Below are 12,506 nucleotides of genomic sequence, written 5' to 3' on the forward strand. Positions count from 1 at the left end.
GGAATGGGAAACACTCCTGCCCAACCTCACTAGACACCAGGAATGTTTAAGAGTAGGTCAAGAGGACCTATGGAAGGCTGTTAGGGCCTTTACTACTTGGAAGAGGGGCTTGGGGGAGCATGACATGGGGGAGGAATTTTCCAGATGGGGATTTTTTTTTTACTGAGGGAGGGCTTTGACCTGAAGGGGTATCAGTGACAGCTTTGACTTTGGGTAGCCTTTTTAAGGTTTGATGACACAGAGGAATTGAAACAAATCTCGATGAAGCTGGAAGATCGCCCATTACAAGTTACTTCTTTATTCGTGTTTCCTTCTGTTCAATGTTGCATTTATAAGAAGTTCTTGCGATTGTTTGCCTATCAGCCGAAGGAAAAGCCCATAAACCGTTAAGATAGACCTGGGGAAAGCCTTTGCATGAAATCTTGCTAGTTTTGGGGACTCTACCAGATACTGGCTACTGTTGGAAACAGGATATCGGGCTACATGGATCATTTGTCTGACCGAGTAGGGTTACTTTTATGTTCTTTTGGGATTAAGTGGGTAGCTGGGCACAAGAAGAAGTGACCTGGGTATTAGATGTCTGGTGATGGGATGAGAGCAGGCATTCCATTAGTTCCCATGGACTTGGAGATTGGGTAAGAAAGCACAAGAGTATTTTCTGTAAGACTGGGTAGACGAGGGTGGACCTGGGGCTGAGGGCTAGATGCACTAAAGTCTCCGATTGTCTAACGATCATCGCTAGACCAGTTTGACTGCACATATCAGCTCACCGGGTGGTTTTCCGTATGATCGCTCATTCTCCGATTCTGGCATGCAAATTAGGGCATCAGTATTATAACCAGCCATCGACTGATGCCAGAATCAGATTGGAAAAGCAGCCCTGAAAAGCCAACAGGTCTGCCTGTTTCTTTCACTTTTTTATCCCTATGGGCACATAAGCCATGCCACGCTCCCCCCCCCCCCCCCCCCCCCGACAACCCTGGTACCAAAAGAAGCAGAGGGGATGCTGCGGAGAACCCATACACACTGAACTTACCCACCAACCCCTGTACTACAAGAGGCAAGAGGGATGCCTACCATGGCGAACCTCCACCAGACCTCCCCAACCAACCTCTCCCCTTCCCTTCACTTCCCCACTCCCCTTCCCACACACAAGAGGTATGCCCATTCCCTCCTGTCACTGGATGCCCTCCAGCCCCCTCCCCCCATACCTCCCCCCATACCCCATACCAGCCCCCTCAAGTCCCCATACCGGGACTTGAAATTAGTTGACAGCAGGAGGGATGCCCACTTCCTCCTGTTCCTCAGGTCCGCCACAGCAAAATGGGTGGAACGTCCCTTTTCCGGTGCATCCTGTGATGCACGGGGAGGGTTCTTAAGACCCTGATTGGCTCAGACGCCTAAGGCCCCTCCTGGGGAGGATTAACCCCCACCTCCCCTTGGTACATTACTCTGCTAATCAGTTGATTCTGATGGAAAGAACCAATCAAATTCACAAGGAAAAATCCCAAGACACTATAGATATGGCCCCCACACACAGCCCTTTGCAATTATTGCACATTAATTTTTGCAATTACAATACAGAAGTGCAAAACGTTACTGCACTTTAGTAAATAGGTCCCTATTTTCTACAAAAGTTGGAGTTGGGGGGGTGTCAAGAAACCGAAGGGTTCTACTCTATTGGTCTTCAAAGCCTATGTCAGACCAATGATACAATTCTATTTTCCTGCATGACACTCAAAAGCAACGCACCAAAATTTCAGTAAAAATAGATATTTCTTGGCTGATATTCAAAGCCTGTTCTGCCTGCTTAAATCACTTACCACCATCTAAGTGGGGATATTCAAGAACACTTAACTCGACAGTGCAGATGACTAGCCCCACAGACAGCTCAAAAACTGTCCTAATTTTATCTACTTAGCTAAGCGGGACCCACATAACTATTGTAGGCTCTCAAAGCCCACCATGATCCCCTTCCCTCCTTCCAGACCTCACAAAGAGCCTCCGTACCCTCTAACCCCCTCCTACCCAGCCCCTCCCCCCCAACCCCCTCAAGTTCTAGGTAAGCCCCTCCAAGCCTACCTGAAGACCTTGGTGGTCCATGGGGGTCTACATGGATTCAGCCAAGGGAAGTCTTGCCTCAACAATTTGCTACAATATTTGAAAGCGCAAATAACATGTGGATAAAGATGACTAACTCCATACCTTGTAAACACCGTGGTTGTAGATAACAGCATCGAATAGACTGTAAAGGTCATTTAAGAGATCGACCACCTGAATTGGCTCACTGAATGCTGAGATTGTAGTGAATCCAACGATGTCACTGAAATAGAGAGTGACTTCATCGAAATATTCTGGTTCAACAGTGCCGCCAGTTTTAAGAGCGTCTGCCACAGATCTGAAATCACAGAAGGCAGTAACAAGGAAAGAAATACGCCAGATGCATGATACGGTATAAAATGGACGATGATCCAAAATGTCCCTCTGTCCCAGGGTCCTTCCTGTGTAGGCTAAGGGGCCAACTTCTGCTCCTGCACAGTCCTGGGAAAGTTTGAAACAATGGAAGTGTGTGTGTGGGGGGGGGGGGGGGTGAGGGGGGGGGCGGGGTTTGGACATTTTGAAGGCAATTCTAAAAAGGGCATCAAAAATCTATAGGCTAAGGGGCTCATTTTCAAAAAAGAAAGAGGTGCCTAAAAATAGCATACACTGGTACTTGGACATTTTAATTGCCACAATATCCAAGGCCCGATTTTCAAAACTGACTCCCTAGACATCCTGCTACACCTTTTGTCCACAGTGTGAACAAAGTTCAAGGGGACATGTTGGAGGCGTGTTATGGATGGGACTTGGACATTTTTGTGCCAATAAACATTTTCCAAGATGTCTGGGATAGGGTTACCAGAAGTCTGGATTTCTCCGGATGGCTTTTCAAAACCTGGCACTTTGTCTGGGTTTTGAAAAGCTTGAAACAATTCACTGTCGGGAAGGAGGGCATCCATGCATGCACGGAGGCCACGCGGTGATGTCATCGCGTCACATCCGTGCATGTGTGGATGCCCTCCTGCCCGACGAGAGAAGGCAGCGGGGTGGGGGGGACTGGGGTGAGGCTAGGGAAGGATTGGGGAAGGGAATGGGACGTAATGGGGCAGGGATAGGTGGAACTGGGGACGGGTCTACGGGTCCAGATTTTCCAAATGGAAAATCTGGTAATTCTAGTCTGGGATGCCATTTAAACGTCCTGAGCTAGACTTGTTTTAAAAGCGTCCACGTGCCAAAAATGTACCCAAACTGATCAGATGACCACTGGAGGGATTAAGTCATGGCCATCCCCACGCTCCCCCAGTGGTCACTGACCCCTTCCCACTCCCAAAGATCTGAATGAAACAGGGCATACCTGTCTCTTTAACAGCAGCACCTGGTATGGGAAATCCTAATAGAACAGCAAGCAGGTGTCTGGAGTATCCTGGTGGGCAGTGGAGTGAACAGAGGGGGGACCCAGGCCCATATCCCACTCTACCCACTACATTGATGGTGGAAAGAGTGATCCCACCACGCCTCACCAAAATCCTACCGTACTGCCATAAAGATGACACCTGTAGCTATATGAACATAAGAACATAAGAATTGCCACTGCTGGGTCAGACAGGTGGTCCATCATGCCCAGCAGTCCGCTCACGCGGCTGCCCTATGGTCAGAGACCAATGCCCTAACTGAGACTAGTCCTACCTGCGTACGTTCTGGTTCAGCAGGAACTTGTCTAACTTTGTCTTGAATCCCTGGAGGGTGTTTTCCCCTATAACAGCCTCTGGAAGAGCGTTCCAGCTTTCTACCACTCTCTGGGTGAAGAAGAGCTTCTTTACGTTTGTACGGAATCTTTCCCCTTTTAACTTTAGCGAGTGCCCTCTTGTTCTCCCTACTTTGGAGAGGGTGAACAACCTGTCCTTGTCTACTAAGTCTATTTCCTTCAGTACCTTGAATGTTTCGGTCATGTCCCCTCTCAATCTCCTCTGTTCGAGGGAGAAGAGGCCCAGTTTCTCTAATCTCTCGCAGTACGGCAACTCCTCCGGCCCCTTAACCATCTTGTGGAAATTGGGGTGGTAGATAGGTAGGTACAGTAGGTTTTAGAGGGCTTACCATACATTATAAGGAAGTTATGGTGAGATGTACACCTGGCACCCTTTATCTGAAGTTCACAGCAGTATTCCCTAAGGTGCCCCTACTGCTCTGCTGGCATGTCTGCGTAGCCAGTGTAGTATAAATGGTGGCCCGCCTACGCCCAAGTGGCTCAGTTTTGGATATTTTCAACTCAAATGTTTTTCTTTTTGAAAATAGCCCAAAGTATTCAACGTCCCAAGGGCCAAAACATCAAGATAGGCGATTTTCAAAAGCAGTTGAAAAAATGGATCTTTTCGCCTCCCGATGCCTTCTGGGGGGCAGGGCTGGGTGGGGGGGGGGGGGGGTGTGTGGAATGGAGTGTGACACAGACAGAACGGGGCAGAACTGGGTGGGCCTGTGAGCATGACCACGGGCCCAGATTTTCCTTTGGGAAAATCTGGTAACCCTAAGATGGGGCATACCAAAAAATTGTATCTGTTTGGGACACGGGCACAAGTCCGAGGAAATTCGGACGTCTGGTAACCCTAATCAAGCGTAACTGGCTCAGGACGCTGTTTCTTTTTTTTTTTTTTTTAAATAAATCTTTATTAAGTTACAAATAATGTTACAGTAAAAGCAGTTTTAACTAATATATGTACCTAACAATCACTTTAACCCCCCCACCCCCAAATTAATAATCCATTTAATCAGGTTAGAAATGTCCTGTGAATCCCCCCCCCCCCACATACACACACACCCCTGGATGTGTATAATGAAATGACCAAAAATAAAATCAATCCTTACAATAACTTATCAATGGTTCCCAAATCCTCAATTTTTTTTTTATAATTTCCATGTTGTACAGCCAACACCTGCTCCCTTTTAAAAATATGACACAACGATTCCCATCAAAAAGTGTAGCTCAACCTGTCCCAGTTTTTCCAATTTCTCAAAATCAGTTGCATAGCAACCCCCGTCATTATCAAAAGAAATTTATTGTTGTGAGAGGAACTTTGACTTTTAGCTCTTAACATTGTACCAAATAACACCGTGTTGTATGCTAAAGCCACATATTTCAAAACATTGGACAAATTCCCAGCCATGACTTACGGAGGAAGCATTTGTGAGAGAAGTTTGTCCGTTTTCTGTTTTTCGATTTCCAGTTCTTCTGTCCGCTCTCGGATTAAATCTTCCAGGTTGCTTGAGTACTGCTCCAGCATTCTCAGCATGGAGTCAATTATGTTGGTTTTCTTGCCTTTGTTGATGGTTTTAAACTGAAAGTAAAACCTGGGTATTATGACCCCAGACTACAAAACATTCAGAAAAGAAATAAAGACCCTACTTTTCAAGAAATTTCTGTAAACGACTTACCGCTAGCTCCTTCTCACTCCCAATACCACTTCCTAATACCTTCCCAATTCCCAAAGCAACCTCATCCACTCTTTATCTCCTCTAGAAATTACCAGATATCTTCTTCTATCTTTTTCTATCTTGGGACCCCAGCTTTGGAACAAACTTCCAATTTTTTTGCGCGCTGAAACTTCCTTTGAAAAATTTAAAAGCAAACTAAAACAGCTTTATAAAGATGCATATGAAGCCTAGATCAGATAATCTTTTTGATTTTCCATTATCATTTAGATCAAGTCTTTAAACCCCCCTCCCCCCCCAAAAAAAAAACCTGTTACTTTTAGACCAAGTTTCTTTAAAAACTTTTTAATACCCCTCCTGTTCTTCCCTAAATGTTTTTTTCTTTTTGGTTATTTTATTTTAAACAAATGTAGTTTATCCCTGTATTCCTTATGTATCTTCAAATAACTATAGATAAGATTGTATGTTTATTGTTCTAATGGTTGTTATTTGTCCCCCCAAATTACTATTGTTAAACGCATTGAAATATTTGATATTGCGTACAAATCAAAATTTTAATAAACTTGAAACTTTGTAATTCTTTTGTAATCCGCCTTGAACCGCAAGGCAATGGCGGAATAGAAATCTCTAATGAAATGTAATTAATTAACCTTCATTACCACTACAATAAAGAGAAGAAAACATTTATTATACTTCTGCCAAAAACACTTATTGCATGATGCAGGGATACTGTAGCAGGGCCTGTTGACACAGAGGTGTGAGGTGGCAGGAAGAACCTGAAATTCCTGCCAGCAAGGAAAATTCGCAATGACTGTATTCATACCTGTGAACATTACTTGACAGGCACTATACAGGAAAGGACCTCTTCTCATGTATGATAGGTGTCATCAACTCATGTTCGAGTCTTAGCGACTTGATGAACATCAAGGAAATATTTCTTCTCTTGGAGAATAGTTAAGCTCTGGAATGTATTGCCAGAGGTTGTGGTAAGAGCAGATAGCGTAGCTGGTTTTAAGAAAGGTTTGGACAATTTCCTGGAGGAAAAGTCCATAGCCTGTTATTGAGACAGAAATGGGGGAAGCCCTGGATCGGTAGCATGGAATGTTGCTACTGTTTGGGGTTCCGGAATCTTTGATACTCTTTGGGGTTCTAGAATCTTTTGTTGCTCTTTAGGATTCTGGAATGTTGCTACTCTTTGGGGTTTGGCCAGGTACTAAGGACCTGGATTGGCCACAGTGAGAATGGGCTACTGGGCTTGATGGACCATTGGTTTGACCCAGTAAGGCTATTCTTATGTTCAGATTACAAAAGTACTGTAGATTGCCGGGTCTTTCTTCTGCACAGTATAAATTCAACGTTGTAACCGTTGTCATATCAAACGCGATCCTTCGCCTCCAACACTGACCCTCTGCTGCTGCCCAGATGGGTGGTACATCGCTAGTCTGACATCTCCACTGAAACCCGTCTGCCTTGGGAGATCCTGATGGTAGCGAAACTACCGATGGCACAGCTTTCAGTTTCTCAGATGCGTGCAAGCCCCAGTGGCACAACAAGCCCATGTACCATGTCTGGATCTCATGCATGATGCATTCGAAAAAACACTTCCAGTGCTACAGTTAAATCCTATAAACCAGGGGTGCCCACACTTTTTGGGCTTGTGAGCTACTTTTTAAATGACCAAGTCAAAATGATCTACCAACAATAAAAAATTTTTAAAAACACAAAGCACACTGTACGCATAGAAAATGTTAATCATCATTCCTATGCCAGGGTTTTTCAAAGAGGTCAAAGCAGATGACTCTAAGCACTATCACCTCAGTAACAACCATACAAAAATAGACAAATATACCCCCTCCCTTTTTACTAAACCACGATAGCAGTTTTTAGCGCAGGGAGCTGCACTGAATGCCCAGCGCTGCTCTCGACACTCATAGGCTCCCTGCGCTAAAAACCTCTATTGCGGTTTAGTAAAAGGGGACCTTAGTGTAAAATATAGACAGCAGATATAAATTCAGACACATTTTGATCACTAAATTTAAAATAAAATCATTTTCCCTACCTTGTCTGGTGATTTCATGAGTCTCTGGTTGCACTTTCTTCTTCTGACTGTGCATACAATCTTTCTTCCCTTCTTTTAGCCTGTATGCTTCTTCTCCTCCAGACCTCATTCCTTCCCCCCAACTTTTCCTTCCTCTTCCCTGCCCTTTCTTTCTCTCTGCCTCCCTTTCATTTTTTTCTGTTTCTCTTCTTTCCTTCTGTATCCCTGCCTGCCCTTTTTCTTTCTTTCTCCCTGCCCTTCCCCAAGCCACTGCCACTGCCATTACCATCGGGGACCAGGACCCAAACACCACCAATAACAGGCCCCAAGCTCTCCCTGCTTCGGCCAACCAGCATTCCTCTCCCCGACGTCAATTCTGCCGTCGGGAAGAGGAAGGCTGATCAGCCCAAGATCGTGATCAACCTATTGGGGGAAATGCTGCCGGGTCCTGCCTTCGTGGAAACAGAAAGTAGGCAGGACCCGGCAGGAACAAGAACAAATGCTTCACTAACCTGTCTCCCGCATTAGCCCGTAGCGAACGCTTGCTTCAGGGCTCTCAACATGTGCATGCCGGCTTCCCTTCTACCCCCCCCCCCCCCCGGACATAACTTCCGGTTTCGGAGGGAAGAGAAGAGAAGCCGGCACACACACGTTAGAGCCCGGAGCATAAGTTCGCTAGGGGCTGAAATCTCCAAGCCGGTTTTTTTTTGTTTTTTTTTTTTAATGTTCAGCAGCGGCAGATGACAGCTGGGCGGACCGCCCAGCTAAAAGGCCCTAGGGAGAACACTGGAGAGGAAGGCTGATCGGCCCGTAGATCAGGACAGCAACACGAGTGCGATCGACTCGAGTTGCCTTCCTGAGCTACTAGTCGATCGCGATCGACGCGTTGGGCACCCCTGCTATAAACAATTGCCTACGAGCATTAATTTATTAATGTAGAAATCACTCTACTATGCAAATTGTCAATGCTGGGCCTCAGAGAAGAGGCCTTTGCAGTTGTGGTACAATGGAAAGGCTCAAGTACTGACCTCATCAAAAATCTCATCAATGGTGGGTCTCCTTTCAGGCAGTTCACTCCAGCACTGTTTCATCAGCTGGATGCATTCAATGGGGGCCTGGTCGGGGGCCACATTTGGCCGACATAACGGTGGGGGTTTCATCACCTTTCTTATAATTTCTGGAACAAAGAGAAAGCGACATTAACCCTCCAAAAGTGTAAGTTTTCTCCACTTGACATTCTGAAAAGCATGTCTTTTATAGAGAAGAAAACGAAGGCCCTTGAAGGGCAATCCTTTAATACGGCAGACTCATTAACATTAAATATTCAGCAACAAACATTCGTTCATTGTATGTCAGAGACAGGAACCGTCCGACTGTTATCGTTAATTTCCTTTAAATCCATGAACACCAAAGAACCTGCCTTCGTTCATAAGCTCCTCATCCCTCATGATCCTTCGAGAACCTTAAGATCAGCATCTCAGCATCTTCTTCGCGATTCATCTTTAAAAATCATTAGTACTCGTAGGGCTTCTTCATTTGCAATTACAGTGGTACCTTGGATTACGAGTATAATCCATTCCAGGAGCATGCTCGTAATCCAAAATGCTCGTTTATAAAAGCGAGTTTCCCCATAGGAAATAATGGAAACTCGCTTTGATACGTTCCCACCCCCCGAGGCCAGCGGCGCTGCTCTATCCCCCCCCCCCAAGAGAACCGGCATTGCTCCCCCCGAAGGCCTCCCTGCGATTCGGCACCCTACTCCCCGCGATCGGGCACCCCCCACCGCTTCTTACTCTCATCTGGGCCTGGGCACCGGCACCGGCATGTCCTGTGCTTTGCTGCCGGTGCCCGAAGATCGGACTCCTCTTCTTGCTGGGCCTTGAGCATCTGCGCATGCTCAAGGCCTGCGAGTTCACGTTCTCTCCGAGATTCTCGGAGATCTGCACATGCTCAAGGCCTGCGAGTTCACGTTCTCTCCGAGATTCTCGGAGATCTACGCATGCTCAAGGCCTGCGAGTTCACGTTCTCTCCGAGATTCTCGGAGATCTGCACATGCTCAAGGCCTGCGAGTTCACGTTCTCTCCGAGATTCTCGGAGATCTGCACATGCTCAAGGCCTGCGAGTTCACGTTCTCTCCGAGATTCTCGGAGATCTGCGCATGCTCAAGGCCTGCGAGTTCACGTTCTCTCCGAGATTCTCGGAAGCCTCGGAGAGAACGTGAACTCGCAGGCCTTGAGCATGCGCAGATGCTCAAGGCCCAGCAAGAAGAGGAGTCCGATCTTCGGGCACCGAAACCAATGCATAGGACATGCCAGTGCCAGTGCCCAGGCCCAGATGAAAGTAAGAAGCGGCAGGGAGGGTGCCCAATCGCGGTGGGGGGTGCCCGATTGCGGCGAGGGGGGTGCTGGATCATGGGGGAAGGGTGTCGAATCGCGGGGGGAGGGTGCCAGATCGCAGGGGGAGGGTGCCGGATCGCGGGGGGCGCAGCTCACAAATCGAGGCACGCTCGGTTTCCGAGGCTCCGATTTTGCGAATGTTTTGCTCGTCTTGCAAAACACTCGCAAACCGGTGCACTCGTAAACCGAGGTACCACTGTACTGTATAACCCCTACAATTTGGAACTCGTTACCTTCACATTTAAGTTCTGAGCAAAATTTAGATAAATTTAGGGGTAACCTTAAAAGCTTCCTCTTTAAAGAGGCATATGAATGCTAAATTTTATTTATTTATTTTAAAAATTTATATACCGTTTTATTCTCAAAACGATTTACATACATAAAATATTATAAAATTCAGAACAAGGTTAAAACAAGACAAACAGATTCAATCCTTACATAAAATCAATTTCTCAAAGAAATGCATCTACAAATAATTGTGTTTTCAGCGTTTTCCTAAATGAGCTCTTATCTCTACATTTTCGGATTTGACCAACCACAACTTAACCCCTGCACATGTAAAGGTCATGGCGTCCGTTTCCACATATTTGGGGTTAGCCTTCGTTTTCAGCAATGCTGAACTTTCAGAGCGCAATGATCTTAGCGGCTGATACTCAGACATCAAACCTTTAAAAAATTCAGGGATCGTACCTTAAACTGAACTAAACTAAAGCTTAACTTTGTATACCGAGTCATCATTCTGAGAAGGCTCGACTCGGTTTACAGCAATTAAACAAACAGGGAATGATTTACAAATGATAAATAGAAGATAATAGCAAAATTTCAAAAGAATTAATTTTCAAAATGTGTGGCAAATAGAGTAGTTTTTAAAGATTTACAGAAAAATTGAAACAAACTGGAACTCCTTCCTCCTTAAAAAAAGGGGAGATCATTCCAGAGTTGAGACAGTTTAAAGACTTATCATAATTGCTTTGTATTGGATTCTGAATGCAACTGGCAGCCAATGCAATTGTCGGAGATATGGAGTAATATGCTCATATCTTGATGTTCCAGTTATCATTCTGGCCGCAGCGTTCTGTCCCACCTGCAAAGCCCTGCACTTGGTCTTAGTTATTCCCAGGTACAGGACGTTGCAGTCGTCCAGACGCGACAAGATCATTGCTTGTACAACAACACAAAAGACAGATGGTAACAACATTGGTTTTAAATGATCTCCAGGTCCACCCTTGCTGAATTCTGTATTGATCCCATTCAACTTTTAATAAGTATGTTAATTGTTCCCCATTTTAATTTTTTAATGGTTAAACAACTTGGAATTTATGATTAGCATTTCATCAAATTTTAATAAACTTGAAACTTATTCCCTCAGTAAATCATTCAGGTAAATGGAGAAAAAAGACCCTGGAGATACTGAGGCCTTTTCCTCCATTTACTTGAATGATTTACTGAGGGTAGAAAATGACACGATGGATGTTACCCGCGGCTAGCCGCGGGTAACCCGCCAAAACAGTGGAGGGGGAAAGGTGCTCACCACAGGTACGGAGTCAAGGCCATCCACCACCCCGTGGAGCGGTGAATGGCCTTGTCTCCCCAGTTAAGGGAGGAAACGCGCGGGGTCACTGATCGTGCGTGGTCCCCTCCCTCCTTCCTACCTACCCACCCGAATCTATCTATCTCCCTCCCCCCCTTTTACCTTCCCGGCGTGTTTTAAGGTTTCAGACTTGTTGAAAGCCACCGGAGCGTACGTGCAGTTGCATGCGTGTGTGAGCAGAAGCTTCTCCTCTGACGCAACTTCCAGAGGAGAAGGTTCCGCCCACGCATGCACGTGACTGCACGAACACTCTGGCGGCTTTTAACAAGTCTGAAACCTTAAAACGCACCGAGAAGGTAAGGGGAAGGGAGGGAGATGCACGGACCGTGCGAGGGAAGGGTGGATGCTGAGGGGACGGGGACGGGGCGGTGAAGGGGACAGTGACGGGGACAGATTTTTTCCCCGTGTCGTTCTCTAACTGAGGGAATAACAGTTGGACTGTTCCTGTCTCTCACGTAGAATGAATGAGTGTTTTTTGGGTGAATTTTTGATATTTTGACATTCAGCTTGCTAAATTATTCCATTAGCCTCATTTACATACCACTTGAGCACATAAATTAGGGCACCCAGTTACAGAGCTGCTGCCTAAGTCTGTGCACCTGCTTTCTATACATTTATCAATCAATTTTTTTAAAGAGCTCATTCGAGCATGTAAATCACTGATCTATATGCTCGTCTAGGGTTATCAGATTTCCCCCCCCCCCAAAAAAGAGTACACCTGGTCCTGCCCCATTCCACCCTCAGCCCTGTCTCCACGTGGACCTCATGCCTCCTTCCCCGTGCTCAGGGCCACATCCGAAGTTCAACGGCTCCCCCTTCTGCTTCTATTCCTTTCTCTCCTCTTTTCTACCTTCCAAAGTATTTAGATCATTGCTGTCTTGTTAAAATGTTTATTTTATTTTTCCTCTAACTCTACTTTTCACTTCTCTATTACGCTCCAGGTACTTTAGTTAGATTGTGAGCCTTCGGGACAGTAAGGGAATTTTTCAAGTACCTTTCTTATTTCTAATCTTAATGT

At 45.8% G+C, this 12,506-nt stretch overlaps 1 protein-coding gene across 1 annotated transcript in view; it reads right to left on the minus strand.

Annotated features, from left to right (window-relative positions):
* The window catches only part of LOC117362334 (retinal guanylyl cyclase 2-like), a 61,206-nt gene that overhangs the window by 9,480 nt on the left and 39,220 nt on the right, over positions 1 to 12,506 (minus strand). The window contains exons 11-13 of the mRNA XM_033948565.1: positions 8,530 to 8,678; positions 5,206 to 5,369; positions 2,206 to 2,398 (exon numbers count right to left, since the gene is read on the minus strand). Coding sequence (XP_033804456.1) covers positions 2,206 to 2,398; positions 5,206 to 5,369; positions 8,530 to 8,678 — 506 coding nt within the window. The remainder of the gene's footprint in view (positions 1 to 2,205; positions 2,399 to 5,205; positions 5,370 to 8,529; positions 8,679 to 12,506) is intronic.

This window comes from Geotrypetes seraphini, chromosome 6 (genome assembly GCF_902459505.1).
Source record: "Geotrypetes seraphini chromosome 6, aGeoSer1.1, whole genome shotgun sequence".
Lineage (NCBI taxonomy): Eukaryota > Metazoa > Chordata > Amphibia > Gymnophiona > Dermophiidae > Geotrypetes > Geotrypetes seraphini.